At 48.5% G+C, this 15,071-nt stretch overlaps 1 protein-coding gene across 1 annotated transcript in view; it reads left to right on the top strand.

Moving 5' to 3' along the window:
- The first annotated feature begins 3,035 nt into the window (after nt 1-3,035).
- The window catches only part of LOC119850788 (zinc finger protein 420-like), a 39,623-nt gene continuing 27,587 nt past the window's right edge, over nt 3,036-15,071 (top strand). Inside the window, exons 1-3 of the mRNA XM_038389359.2 lie at nt 3,036-3,503; nt 6,200-6,326; nt 11,854-13,281. Coding sequence (XP_038245287.1) covers nt 3,480-3,503; nt 6,200-6,326; nt 11,854-13,281 — 1,579 coding nt within the window. The 5' untranslated portion in view covers nt 3,036-3,479. The remainder of the gene's footprint in view (nt 3,504-6,199; nt 6,327-11,853; nt 13,282-15,071) is intronic.

Below are 15,071 nucleotides of genomic sequence, written 5' to 3'. Positions count from 1 at the left end.
CTGAGTTCTGGGTGTCGCGTGGACGAATTGGAGAGAGTCCAGAGCAGAGCAACAAAAATGATAAAAGTTTTAGCAAAGTTGATCTATGAGGAAAGGTTGAAAAATGGGGCATCTTTAGTCTTGAGAAAAGGAGACTGAGGAGGGACTTGATAAGTGTCTTCAAACATGGGAAGGGCTGCAAAAAGGGGGTGGTGCTCAATTGTTCTCTATGTCCACTGAAGGTAGGACAAGAAGCTTAATTTGCAGCAAGGGAGATTTAGGTTAGATATCAGGAAAACCTAATTTTAAGGATAGTTAAGCTCTGGAACAGGCTCCAAGGGAGGTTGTGGAATCCCCATCACTGGAGGTTTTTAAGAACAGGCTGGACAAACACCTGTCAGGGATGGTCTAGGGGTTTATTTGGTTCTTCCTCTGCACGGGGGGCTGGACTTGATGACTTCTCAAGGTCCCTTCCAGCACAGCATTTCTATGATTCTATGAAAATCTTGTCCAGCTCCTCAAAAAATGGACAGGTCACATTGCCGGTGAAGTGAGCTGTAGCTCACGAAAGCTTATGCTCAAATAAATTTGTTAGTCTCTAAGGTGCCACAAGTACTCCTCTTCTTTTTGCGAATACAGACTAACACGGCTGCTACTCTGAAACCTGGTTTTAATATAAGTCCAAGTGAAATGTTTGCTTTTTATCTGGCACCAATTGGTGTCCTGGTTCTGGCCCCTCACAGTCATCTGCTTAGCAATGGCCACAAAAAGAGCTTCCTGTACCGACGCCTTTCCACTGATATGATGAGATTCAGGGTCTCAGCATGGTTCCAAGCAGCTGCTCAAGGCATGCTGTAGAGGCTTCTGGAGTAATATCACAGCAAGGCATATATACTCAAACCCAGGAGCAAGGGGGCAAAGTCTGGCCCCATGCCAGATTTGAAATAGGGGACAGGACAGCTGGTCAATGTGACCCCAGAGCAGCAGAGAGCACACAGGGAAACAGACAGGTCATTAATGGTTGCCTGCAAAGCAGTGTGGGATAGTAGTTGGAGGACTGCCAAAGTAATACACATTGCACGCACATGAGCAATTGCCTAAACTAACTCAATTTGCAGCAAACGTAGTTCTCTTTGAAAGAGGACTTCTGTGTCCTTGATAAATCCAGAGTTAGTGGACTATAATGAATTGCATCGTTTGTACACAAGTATTTTCAAACCGGTTTAACTCCCCCCAATCCTATATCGATAAGCGGGCCAGGGCCGTATCCAAAGCCCAGTGAAGTCAGTGGGAATCTTCTGATTAACTATAAAGGGCTTTGGGGCAGACCCCAAATAACTTGTTCAAGATGTGCAGGCTGTCCATGGCAGTGTAGGGCACAGAACTAATGGCAGAGCACTAACCACTGGGCCAGGCTTCCTCTCCAATCACAAATAAGCATGTGAGGTCTTTAAAATAATCTTGTGGTTCCCATCTTGTGACGAATGAAGCCCAGCTTGATATTTCCTGGGGGGAGAAACACAGCTTCATCAACGCTTATCACGCGGTTTGTCCAAACTGATGCCACATGGTCCATATAAGCTGATGTCACTGATATAATATTTAGCACTTTATTCTCAAAGTGTTTTGCCAACAGTAACTGCTGAGATACTAAAGAGCTGAGCGCCATGGATATGCCTATAAATAAATACTAATGACACAGATCCTGAGCTGTGCTTCAGATGCTTGCCCCTGGGGCTGTTTTATATCAGCTAGCCATGGCTCCGAGGGGTCTTTCCAGTAGCCAGGGATCAGCATAAATAGGGATGCCTATGCCACCCCGTTTTCTTGGCTACATTCTCTGCTAAGATGGGGGCATGTAAGAATCATTATGGTGGCTCTATGCCCCCCAAGATACTCACCTACACAGCCTTATACAGGACTTCACAAGCCATACTTAACCCTCCTGGCATCCCCCTGAGCTGAGAGGCAGGTGGAATTAGCACCATTTCTCAGGGGGAGGAAGTGAGGCACACAGAGCTTAAGTGATGTGCCCAAGGCCGCAGAGCATTGTGTTGCAGAGCCAGGACCAGGAGCTGGCTTAGCTCCCAGCCCCATGCTCAGGACACACCGCTCTCTGACGGACCCCCAACGACATGACACTGAGCTCCAGCTACTGACACACACAGACCATTTCTGGGCCCGGGGGCTGCTTTCTGCTGCAGCTGGGGAGGCCTGACGTTCCCATCATGTGCGCACAGGGCTTTGGGGCTCATGTCTCCTACTGAGCTTGAGAGCCCCAGCCCTCGGTCCTACCAGGAGAGAGAGGCCTGGCTTGGCTTAAAGGAGGGGTGCCAGGGCCTCGGAACACTTTGGGGTTTACCTGAGAGCAGCGTGGGACCCAGAAGTCTGTTGGCAAGAGCCCAGCTTCATCGCTGTCCTGGTGCTGCAGGCTGAAGATCCAGGCTACCCCAGAAGAGGGTAAACAGGGTGTTCATCGGGGAGCCCAGAAATCCATTTGCCATGGGGAAAAAGGTGGAATTTGCATTTTTACAGCGAATCTTGAGTTTTTACATTGTGTGAAAAAATAAAAGCCCTTGTTAAGGAGTCACTATTTTTTACTGACAGCACCAGTGTCCCCTGGTGAGTGCAACCTCCCCCTCCTGGGGTCGATTTTTGAAGGTGCTTTGAATGTACAGCGGAGCCCCGTTTATCTGCTGGAACTGGGCCCGGACGGAGAACCGGGAGAACGGCAGAGAGCTTCCCATCCTTTATCCTCAGATTCGGACCGCTCCGGCCCCGTCGCCGTCAGCCCAAGGAGGCTGGTGGTTGGGGTCATACAGGAGCCGGATAACGGAGACTCCCGTCAGTGGGGTTCTCCTGTGCATCAGGAACACGCTGTGTTCAGCAGGGATACCTGGATATGGACATCTGTGGCTAGGGAAACTCACGTTCACTTTAAACCTGGGAAAACTTGGGTTTTTATGGGTGAATTTGAGGGGTTTATCACGGAAGATCCGGATCCCCGGTGATCCGATTTAGCACGGCTGGGGCCGCCCGGCGCTCTTGGGCTCGATGAGCCGGCGCCCCCCGGCCGAGGCATTGAAGTGACCCGGGCTCTGTGCCACGGCCCCATGCCCGGAGCTCGCCCCGCCGCGCCGCGCCGCTTTGTGTCCAGACCTGTGCGCGGCTTGTGCGGGCAGATCCGGAGACATCCCGGGTTCCGCGCTCCGCACAACGCCCGGTTCCGGCTCCGGCTCCGTCCCCTCCCCGCTCGCCAGCCTTTGTCTCCGTCCGCCCCCGCCTCTCGCCCCCGCCCCCAGCTCCAGTTCCAGCTGGTGCGCGCCTGAGCCCGGCTGCGGCTGCCCTGGGGAGCGGAGCCGCCGAGCGGGCCGGAGGAAGGTGGAAGCCCCGCGCTGGAGCCGGTGCGCGGCGGTCTGCGGCTGAGCAGCCCCGGCCGCTTTGCCATCTGCCTGCAAAGCCTTTCACCGCCCGCGGCCCGTCCGCGGGGCACCAGGACAATGCCTGGAGGGGCCTCGGCTCAGGTAGGGTATTTTACCATCAACTTCCCCGGTGTGGCCGTGGAGGCGGGTGGGGGGCGATGCGCAGCGCTTGCCCTGGCAGCCGGAGGCCGTTCCCCTCTGCACCAGGTGCACCAGGGATGCGTGCAGACAGGTCCGGAGTGCCCGGAGCATTGTACCCTGGATGCACACGCAGACTGGCTGGCTAGATGCAGATAGGGCTCCTATCCACAGCATCGGAGCCCTCTCCCAAGGGTTTTCACCAAAGAAGTAACAGTAACAATGTCTTCCTTCCTAGACTATGGGGGGGGGGGAAGAGCTCGATTTGTTTAATGGGGGGGGCATATGTTTGTTTATGTGAAAAACTCCTTAAGGGACCAATAATGGAACAGTTCTAAAGCTACCGGCAGGATTTGAACCTAGGTGCTTCAGAACCAAAATAGGAGAGGCCACCACTTGAGTGGAAGGGGCAGCACTATTACATGGTAGCGATAGGTTTCAGAGTAGCAGCCGTGTTAGTCTGTATTCGCAAAAAGAAAAGGAGGACTTGTGGCACCTTAGAGACTAACAAATTTATTTGAGCATAAGCTTTCGTGAGCTACAGCTCACTTCTAGTAGGCTATTAGCCTCTATGCAAATCAGCCACTAGCAGGAGAGGCAGCACACTTCATAAGCATATTGCATTAGGATGTGTTGTGAGTTTTGCATGGGGTAGGCACAGTGCACTGAGGCAGAAGATTGGTGCATACTCAATGCAAGAGAGAATATCAGATGAATTTGCGAGACACTGGGGAGAGAGTGGTGAGTAGGTGTGCATTGCACCTGGGAGAATTACAGTTCACTGGGTCCATGTGAACCGAAAAGATTGGAAACAGAAAAGGGACCAGATAGGAATAATCAGTCTGTGAAATCAAAAGATAAGGGCAGGAGAAAGTCAGGATGACCTTGCAGCAGCTGTCTGGGGTTTTTCTCTAGAGCTGAGTTAATAACTGGGTTTTTGGGTCGGTGCCCAAACCGAAACAGCCAGGAAAAGATCTTGTTGGCTTTACACTAAAGCTGAATTTTAAAAAAAATTTCTCAGCAAAATGAAAAACACAGAAATTTCATCTGGGTCCAACTAAAGGTTTCAAATGTCGATTGGAAACAACATTTGGTTTGGAAATAGTCTTTTTAGAACGAACTCGCCAAACGCTTCAAAATGTTTCACCATTTATGAAATGTTTGTTCATTTTGGCTTTTTGTCCAAAACTATTAATTGAATTTGACCCACATCCACGAATCATTTCGATGCCCTGGAAAAATGCCTTTTCCAGAAAATTCACTATTTGCCAAAAATATGTTGCCTGCATCTAGTTATCTCCCAGCACCTCTCGTGCCAAGCAGAGGGGGGACTTCCAAGCCATCCTGTATTTCGGAATGGCCTGGACCCATCTGAGTAGGACACCCCATCACAGCAGCTACGAGGAAGAAGAAGGACTTTGAAAATTATGATGATTTGGGGTAACAAAAAAATGCTGTAGGAAAAGGTAAGGCCGGGCATGAATGCAGGGGATGAAATCAACGAGGGCTCTACAATGGCTCACCTAATAACGTGCTGCTTAAATCTGGCCATCGATAAGAAAATTACCAAAGAGGAGGTGTGGTCGCCTAGGTCGATGGACAGCAGGAGACGGTATACATGCAAAGAACCAGAATATATACAAAGCAGCTCATCCAGATAACAAGCATTGCAAGGCTTAAAAGGAATTCGCTAATGACCCTAGAGGCCTGAGCTGACAGGAAGAAGGTAGATCTTGGCGCATTGAAAAAGAGAGAAATCCTAGAAATCGCTCTCTAGCAATGTCTATTGCTATATGGATAGATATTGATGGTAGCCTAGAGGCTGACGTCAAGATCTGAGACCCATTGCGCTAGGCACTGTAAAGACTTGGTAAGAGATGGTCCCTTCCACCAGAGATTACAGTCTAAATAGACAATGCAGGGGAGGGGAAACAGACAGGAGGTGTTTTGCTCAAGGTCACACACCGTGTTGCCAGGAATAGAAACCAAATCTCCTTCATTTCAGTCCAGTTCTCTCTCCACTAGATGACACTACCTTTCGTCAATGGAAGGAATATTAAGAGTTAAAAACCCTGTAGGCAACTGGAGGCTGGTGGAACTATGAGCAATATGCAGCGAGAGCTAATAAAGAACCAGTCACGCCAGACAAACGTTATTGCTTTTATTCGGATGAATTCACAAAAGTAGTGGCTGTCAGGAGATCAGTAGCAACAATGGAATTAGACGCTAAGGGAGCCTAAGTGCAGGGTGTCACAAAATCTTAATTTTACCGCTAATTAGAATTGGTTTGGCCACTGCCACTGAGGTATGGTTTGGAAATGGGGGGCGTAGTGGGGTGGGGTTATAAACGGAAATTAAGGGGACTGAGTAACAACACCGGGTGGTGCTGGAGAGAGATACTCAGGAGGGTTTTGCTGGGCTTGATTTTAGGCTGGGTCTTAGTTACTGTGTGTTTCATGATCTGGAAAAAGAGGGGACATACCCACAAACTGCATGCACCAATGGCACTGCAATGGGAAGCCTTTTCAACGCCAGGGAGGACAGAAGAGGATATGAAGGGGCCTAGAGAGGTCAGTAGGCTGGGCTGGAACTCCACAACTGCCAGGGACAGGTAGTGACTGAAGCAGCAGGTGCTGAGAGTTTGGTGCTTGTTATTGCAGGTCCCGGTGACGTTTGATGACGTCGCCGTCTATTTCTCCCGGGAGGAGTGGGAGATGCTGGCAGAGTGGCAGAAGGAGCTGTACCAGGAGGTGATGAGGGAGAATTATGCAAATCTGATTTCTCTGGGTAAGGATCGGCCTCTGTTGTTTTACTGGGTGCAGCAGGATCATTGAAATCCCTGGGCTATCTTTAGTCTATTATTATTTGTTTTACAGTAACCCCTAGGGCCAACCAATCCAGGATCAGAGCCTCACCGTGCCAGGTGCTGTACATATTGGCTTTAAAAAGCTAGTCCGTGCTCCAGGGAGCTCCCAGTCCTAGGATAAGCCTTGCCTACTAAGCATGCAATGGCCCAGATCATCAGCTGATGTAAAAGTCCGTAGTTCCATTGAAGTCAATAGAGCTATACTGATTGACACCAGCTATGGTTCCGACCCCTGACGTGACATCACTGGGGAAAGGCAGTGTGCTCCTGAGGGTCAGTAACAGATGACCGCCCCAGAGTGACACTGCACCCCATGCTGCTCCAGCCTTGACTCTCTAACCTCTTGCATGTGGGAAGCACAAGCCTTTCTAATGCTGCTGTCACTGATGTGAGCCTCTGGCACCTTCCCAACCCCCACAGAGGCTTCCTGTCTGAGCCCCACTTGGTAAAACAGGAAGCATCATTCTTGGAACCGCTCCACAGCAAAGCAGGACGCTGGAAAGCAGGCAGGCGCATTCGGCCTCAGTGCTGCTCTGTTATCAGTGGAATGAGTCACAAGCAGAAGCAGGTCATTTCTCAGTTTCCCTGAATGGAGGGAAAGACATTTGCTCAGCACATGGCTGAAGCACCAGACGTGTCCCACTCATGGTAGGGGAGTGGATGCTATAGACCAGCAAATCAGGAGGAGGAGGTATTTTTAGAACAAATAGCAAAAGCGTCCAAAGGACAGATCCCAGTGGTAATGGGGGACTTTAACTCCCCAGACAGCTGTTGGCAAGGCAGTATGGCAGGGCACAGACTCTCCTAACAGCTTGGAATGTGCTGGGCAAAAGTTTTTTTTTGTTTTTGAAAGTGGAGGAAGTAACTAGGGGGCTGCCATTTTTGATTTGATGCACCATTTGTATGCATGATTTCTCCCTGTCATATAAGAGGCTACCAACAAAAACAGCACCCCGAGCCCAGCGCCCCAGGCCTACCACTCCAGGCTGTCGCCTGGGTCACCTGCCCCTAAATCCAGGCCTACCACAGAATACCCTGCCATAACAGAGAAAGGGGGTAAAACGCACTTTGTTGCGGGTGGGATGGGTTGGCAAAAAAACAGACTGTGGGAGTTTGCAGGAAAACACTACATCTCTTGTCAGTTTACTAAGAGTAGCCTATTTGGGAAATTGCTCATTTTTGTTTGAGTTTCTCTTTCCTATCTGTGTTTATCTCCCTCACTCTGAAGCCGGTGCAGTACACCAGCCCAAGTCAGGGCCAAGAGTCACACTCCCGGGTCATGCTGTTCTGTGATGTCACATATAGTGCACTCAGCCACTGGTGTATCAGCTTGCTGTCAGGGCTGTGAGCAGTTTTTCTTTTAAATCTTTTTCAAAAAGCAGTAATAATCCTGACACATAAATAACTTGAATGGGATGTTTCAAAGTTCTAAAATCAGTGCTTAGAGACCAATATAGCTGCCTCAGGAGATCTTTAATGACCTGAAAATCAAACAGGACTTCCACAGGAAGAGGAAACATGGACAAATTGCTGAGGATGACTCTAAAAAGACAGCACCCACATGTAGGGACAAAACCAGAAAGGCTAAGGAACAAAATGAGTTCTAAGTAGCAAGGGACATGAAGGCATTAGGAAGACATTCTATAAATACATCAGCAGTCACAGAACACAAAGGAGAGTGAAGGCTCAGTACTTAATAGGGAAGTTTTGCTTCAGTCTTCACCAAAAAGGTTAATAATGATCAGATGTTTAACACAATTAATATTAACAACAGGGGACAGGAACACAAGCAGGAAGAGGGAAAGAACAGGTTAAAGAATATTTAGATAAGTGAGATGTATTCCAGTCAGCTGAGCTCGATGAAATTCACCCCAGGGTACTTAAGGAAGTAGCTGAAGCAATCTCTGAACCATTGGTGATTATTTTTGAGGACTCAGGGAGGACGGGTGGGGTCCCAGAGGACAGGAGAAGGGTGAACATACAGCTGATATTTAAAATGGGGAAAAAGGAGGATCCAAGGAATTATAGACCAGTCAGCCTAATTTCGATACCTGGAAAGATAACGGAATAAATTATTAAACCATCAATCTGTAAGCCTCTAGAGGTGGTGAAGGTGATAAATAATAGCCAACATGGATTAGGCAAGAACATATCATGCCAAACCAATCTAATTTCCTTCTTTGATAGGGAAATCTGCCTAGTGGATGGGGGGAAGTAGTAGATGTGATATATCTTGACTTTACAAAGGCTTTTGGGACATCCCATGTGGCATTTTCATTAGCAAACTAGGGAAACGTGGTCTAAATGAAATTACTATAAGGTGGGTGCACAACTGGTTGAAAGACCGTACTCAGAGTAGTTATCAATGGTTCGCTATCAAACTGGGAGGGTGTCTCTAGTGGGGTCCAGCAGGTGTCCGTCCTGGATCTGGTACTAGTCAGTATTTTCATTAATGACTGGATAATGGAGTGTAGAGTGTGAAATGTACAGATGACACCAAGCTCGGAGGGGTTGCAAGCACTTTGGAGGACAGGATTAGAAATCAAAACAACCTTGACAAATTGAAGAATTGGCTGAAATCAACAAGATGAAATTCAGTAAAGATAAGTGCCAAGTATTACACTTGGGAAGGAAAAATCAAATGCACAGCTACAATACAGGGAATAACTGGCTAGGCAGTAGTAGAATTGCTGAAAAGGATCTGGAGGTTGTACTGGATCAAACTGAACTGAATATGAGAGACACAAGGTGGGTGAGGTAATATATTTTATTGGACTAACTTCTGTTGGTGACAGAGGCAAGAAGTTGGTCCAGTAAAAGATATTATCTCACCCACCGCGTCTCTCTAATATCCTGGGACCAACATGACTACACCACATTCCGCTTTGCTCAGCACTGGTGAGGCCCCAGCTGTAGTTCTGTGTCCAGTTTTGGGCACCGCAATTTAAGAAAGATGTGGGAAAACTGGAGTGGGTCCAGGAGAGCGACAAAATGATGAAAGGTTTAGAAAACCTGACTTACGAGGAAAGGTTGAAAAAATTGACGTGTTTAGTCCTGAGAAGATGGGGGCAGAGGAAGGGGGGTGGACCTGATAACAGTCTTCACATATGTAAAAAGCTGTCATAAAGAGAACCGTGATCAGTGGTTCTCTTTGTCCATTGAGAGTTGGACAAGTGGTAATAGGCTGCATTTGTAGCCAGGGAGATTTAGATTAGATATTAGGAAACTCTTTCTGAGGATGGCTCAGCCCTGGAACAGGTGACCTCAGGAGGTTGTAGAATCCCCATCATTGGACGTTTTTAAGATCAGGTTGGACAAACATCTGTCAGGGATAGTCTCGGTCTACTTGGTTCTGCCTCAGTATGGGGGCTGGACTAGATGACTTCTTGATGTCCCTTCCAGCCTGACATCTCTAGGATTTGGGAAAGAGTATGCTGGCTTGAGTGGGACTTATGTTGTGCCTCAGCCACATGCTGGCCCCCTGCACAGGGTAAGTTTCACCCTTTCAGAATCGCTTTAAGATTGTTGCTAAAAAATCCACCTTCTGCTGTTACTGTGCACGACTTTGAGGAGGTCAACAAGCATGTGGACAAGTGGGATCCAGTTGATACAATGTACTTAGATTTCCAGAAAGCCTTTGACAAGGTTCCTCTTTGACAAAGGCTCTTAAGCGAAATAAGCAGTCATGGGATAAGAGGGAAGGTTCTCTCATGAATCGGTAACTGGTTAAAAGACAGGAAACAAAGGGTAGGAATAAATGGTCAGTTTTCAGAATTGAGAAAGGTAAACAGTGGTGCCCCCCCACCTCCAGGGGTCTATACTAGGCCCAGTCCTCTTCAATATATTCATAAATGATCTTGCAAAAGGGGTAAACAGTGAGGTGGCCAAATTTGCAGATGATACAAAATTACTCAAGATAGTTAAGACCCAGGCAGACTGTGAAGAGCTACAAAAGGGTCTCTCAGAACTGGGTGACTGGGCAACAAAATGGCAGATGAAATTCAATGTTGATAAATGCAAAGTAATGCACATTGGAAAACATAATCCCAACTCTACATATAAAATGATGGGGTCTAAATTAGCTGTTACCACTCAAGAAAGAGATCTGGGAGTCACTGTGGATAGTTCTCTGCAAACATCCACTTCAATGTGCAGCGGCAGTCAAAAAAGTGAACAGAATGTTGAGAATCATTAGGAAGGGATAATAAGGGATAGTTAATAAGATAGAAAATATCATGTTGCCTCTATATAAATCCATGGTACGCCCACATCTGGAATACTGTGTGCAGATGTGGTCGCCCCATCTCCAAAAAGATATATTGGAATTGGAAAAGGTTCAGAAAAGGGCAACAAAAATCATTAGGGGTATGGAATGGCTTCTGTATGAGGAGAGATTAATAAGACAGAGACTTTTCAGCTTGGAAAAGAGGCAACTAAGGGGGAGATATGACAGAGGTCTATAAAATCCTGACTGGGGTGGAGAAAGTAAAGAAGGAAGTGTTATTTACTCCTTCCCATAACACAAGAACTAGGGGCCACCAAATGAAATTCAGCAGTTTTGAAACAAACAAAAGGAAGTATTTTTTCTCACAACACACAGTCAATCTGTGGAACTCCTTGCCAGAGGATGTTGTGAAGGCCAAGACTATAACAAGGTTTAAAAAGAACTACATAAGTTCATGGAGGATAGGTCCATCAATGGCTATTAGCCAGGATGGACGGGGATGGTGTCCCTGGCCTCTATTTGCCAGAAGCTGGGAATGGGAGACAGGGGATGGATAACTTGATGATGACCTGTTCTGTTCATTCCCTCTGGGGCACCTGGCATTGACCACTGTCGGAAGACAGGATACTGGGCTAGATGGGCCTTTGTTCTGACCCAGTGTGGCCGTTCTTATGTTCTTATTACTCTCAAAACATTGTGAGCCAGACTCATTCCCGATGTTCAGGGAAGTCAGTGGAGCTACTCCAAGGATACATGTGAGTTTAGGATTTTCCTTCAGTTTATCCAAGAGATGGTTAAGAGATGCCTAGATCACAATCTCTGAATACCTCCATGGAGGGGAGATTTTTGATAGTAGATGCCTCTTTAACCTAGCAGACAAAGGCCGAATGGTAGGTGAAGCAAGGGAAATTCAGGTTATAAATACGTCACACGTTTTGTAACAGGCAGGGTAATTTTAGCTATTGGAATAACTGACCTAGGGATGTGATCACTTCACCATCACTTGAAGGCTTTAAATCAAGACTGGATGTCATGCTAAAAACATGCATTAGCTGGCCCAGAAGTTTTGGTCTGGATGTAGAAATCACTGAGTGAAATTCTCTGGCTTGTGTTCTGTAGGAGGTCAGACTGAAAGATCGGAAGGTCCCTTCTGGCCTTAAAATCTATGACTTGTTACCACCACCCCATCCATAAATAATGCCTGGACTCTTTTCTCCGTCCAGCAGGGGACTGGCCCAGGCAGAGAAGCAAGAAGAAAAATGAGGAGGAATGTGCTGAAAAGTTGGAAGCCCCGGAGCTTCCGACTGGAATTGGCTTGGCCAACGGCTCAGAGAAGGCAAAGACCTGCAGCACTCAGAGCACCCGCATCCCAGAGCCAAGCAGCGAGGAAGGCGGCTGGCTGGGGCAGCTTGTTGAAGGTGGAAGAGGGAACAGCCACTGCATGCGGCCCAGTGGGAATCAGGGACCCAAGAAAAGGGCGAGACCACACAAGTGTGACGAGTGCTGGAAAAGCTTCACCTGGAGATCGGAGCTGGTTCAGCACCGCAGGACTCACACTGGGGAGCGGCCATATAAGTGTGCTGAGTGCGGGAAGGGCTTCAGCCAGCACGTCAACCTAACCATCCACCAGCGTATCCACAGTGGCGAGCGGCCCTACCGGTGCAGTGAGTGTGGGAGGGGCTTTACCCAGCATATCAACCTGACCCTCCATCAGAGAATCCACACTGGGGAGCGCCCGTACCAGTGCAGTGAGTGCGGGAAAAACTTCATCCGCAAATCCAACCTGGCCAAGCACCAGAAGATCCACACGGGCGAGAAGCCCTTCCAATGCGCCCAGTGTGGGAAGAGCTTCGTGCACAAGTCCGGCCTGGTGTCGCACCACAGGACCCACACGGGGGAGCGGCCGCACCAGTGCGAGGCATGTGGGAAATGCTTCAGCCACAAGTCGGGCCTGCTCTCGCATCGGAAGACCCACACGGGCGAGCGGCCCCATCAGTGTGCCCAGTGTGGGAAGAGGTTCCGGCATAAGTCAGGCGTGGCCTCACACCAGAGCACCCACACGGGTGAGCGACCTCACCAATGCTCCCAGTGTGGCAAGCGGTTCTCCCGCACCTATGAGCTCATCTCCCACCAGCGCCTGCACACGGGGGAGCGGCCCTACCCATGCGCCGACTGTGACAAGAGCTTTGTGCGCAAATCTAACCTGGTGAAGCACCAGCGTGTGCACACGGGGGAGCGGCCCTACCAGTGCGGCCAGTGCGAGAGGAGCTTCTCCCAGAGGTATGAGCTGGTGGCTCACCAGATCACCCACACTGGGGAGAGCCCCTATACCTGTGCCCAATGCGGGAAGATCTTCAGCCAGAAGTCAAACCTCGTGAAACACGAGCGCATCCACACTGGCGAGAGTCCCTTCCCCTGCACTCAGTGCGGGAAGAGCTTCAGCCAACGCGCCAACCTGGTGAAACACCAGCGGATCCACACCGGGGAGCGACCATTCCAGTGTGCCCACTGTGGGAAGAGCTTCAGCCAGAAGTGCGAGCTCGTGTCGCACGAGCGGATCCACACTGGGGAGCGGCCATTCCAGTGCACCCACTGTGGGAAGAGCTTCAGCCAGAAGACGAGTCTGATCGCTCATCAGAGGATCCACATGGGTCAGCGACTGAGTGAATGTGCCCAGGGTGATGCCTTCCCATCCAGCTCTGTCTGGCATTCCAGCTGATGCCAATGGGGGGCTGACGTGCAGATCAAGGGTGGTGCATGGCTCTGGGTATGGATCCATCAGTAAATATCTTCTTGCCAACCAAGGAGCAAACAAGGGAGGAATTGGGGCTTTCAAGTGGGGACAGCTTGAGATTTCCAAACACATCCGAGAAAGATTTTAAATGGCTCCTTGAATCTCCCTCGTCAGGAGAGGGTGGATATTTCAAATCTGTCTTCCGGTTAACACAGAGACCGTGTCAGACTCACTAAGGCTCAGCAGATTGGGAAACTCCATGTAATTGTTGAGAAGACCAGGAAACATCTGGCAAAGCAGGAACCAAGTTGAATAGCAGAGTGTTCCCCCAGGAGAAGAGGGGGCAGATTTGGAAGACGCAGGGCTGATTCAAACCTTGGGTTTTCCAAATGTCTGATGATGAATCTTCTGAGCTTGACTGACCCTCAGGAAGACTGTAGGATGGTTGTATGGAGTGGTAGACCCCTCAACAGTACCCTCAACTAGCCAATGGGAACATGGAGGGCTGGAAGGGGTGGAGAATGATTAATGGGGTATGAAGAACAGCTGGTCAAATAATATTCAGCAAATATATGATCTGGTTCTTGTTGAGCAATGAATCAAAGAAATAACTTTTTGAAGCGTTAATTTAGCTGTTGAAAACTGTTCCTCAAAGAAATTATTTGGAGCCAGGTTCACAAAGGTGTTTAGGTGCGTAAAGATGCCGATAGGTGCTAGTGAGATTGACAAGAGCACCTAGTGAGTTAGGCACCCCACTCCCCTTGACTCTCAGTGGTATCTCTGGCCCAGGTTCTCAAAAGTAGTTATGCACCTAACTCCCAGTGGGAGTTATACTTGGAGGATCTGGCTGGAGGCACCTAACCTGCTTAGGAGCTTTTGAAAATTCTTGTATGTGCTTAGCTGCATCTCTAGACACCAAAATGCTTTTGTAAATCTGGCTGTTGACCAGGGCTGGCCATACCATGAGGCAAACTGAGACAGCCACCTCAGGTGCCAGACTGGGGGCGGGGCAGCGCCACTAGGACCCAGAGTTTCAAAGTTTTGGCCCAAGCGAGGGGGCATGGGGGGCGTCATTTGAGCTCCATGCCTCAGCTGCCAAAATGTTTGTGGGCCGGCCCTGCTGTTGACCAAGAACAGCAAAGGCCAGTGCATAATGCTGAACCCTTTCCCTGTTCTTCTCCCAGACACAGTTCTATTTCTGTGTGGCAGGTTTAAACGCATTCTGGTGTGTGGGCGATCAAAAGCCATTACTCCTGATGCTCTTTCAGTGGTGAGTAAGAAATAAGATCAAAACTATCCCAATAATAGTTATTTCCTGGATGCTGAATTGATTAAACTTATCCCAAATACTTCATATATATGAACCCGTTCTTTCAAAAACATCAGTAAAGGAGGACACTGTCCTGATTATGTGGAAATATATATGCTATGACATGGTTAAGATCATGAAACCATGTGTTCTGATAGCCTTCTCTCCAGTGTGGTCCCCACACATAACCCATTAACTGAGAGACTCTTTTCAGAACCATTGTTTTAAATTAACAGTATCAACTAGATTTAAATTGGTGGGTTTCAGAGTAGCAGCTGTGTTAGTTCGCAAAAAGAAAAGGAGTACTTGTGGCACCTTAGAGACTAACGAATTTATTTGAGCATAAGCTTTCGTGAGCTACAGCTCACTTCATCGGATGCATTTCAATTGGTGTCTTC

The sequence above is a fragment of the Dermochelys coriacea genome, chromosome 2 (assembly GCF_009764565.3).
Source record: "Dermochelys coriacea isolate rDerCor1 chromosome 2, rDerCor1.pri.v4, whole genome shotgun sequence".
Classification (NCBI taxonomy): Eukaryota; Metazoa; Chordata; order Testudines; family Dermochelyidae; genus Dermochelys; species Dermochelys coriacea.
The sequence above is the reverse complement of the archived record's forward strand: the minus strand, read 5'-3'. Positions and strand labels throughout refer to the sequence as shown.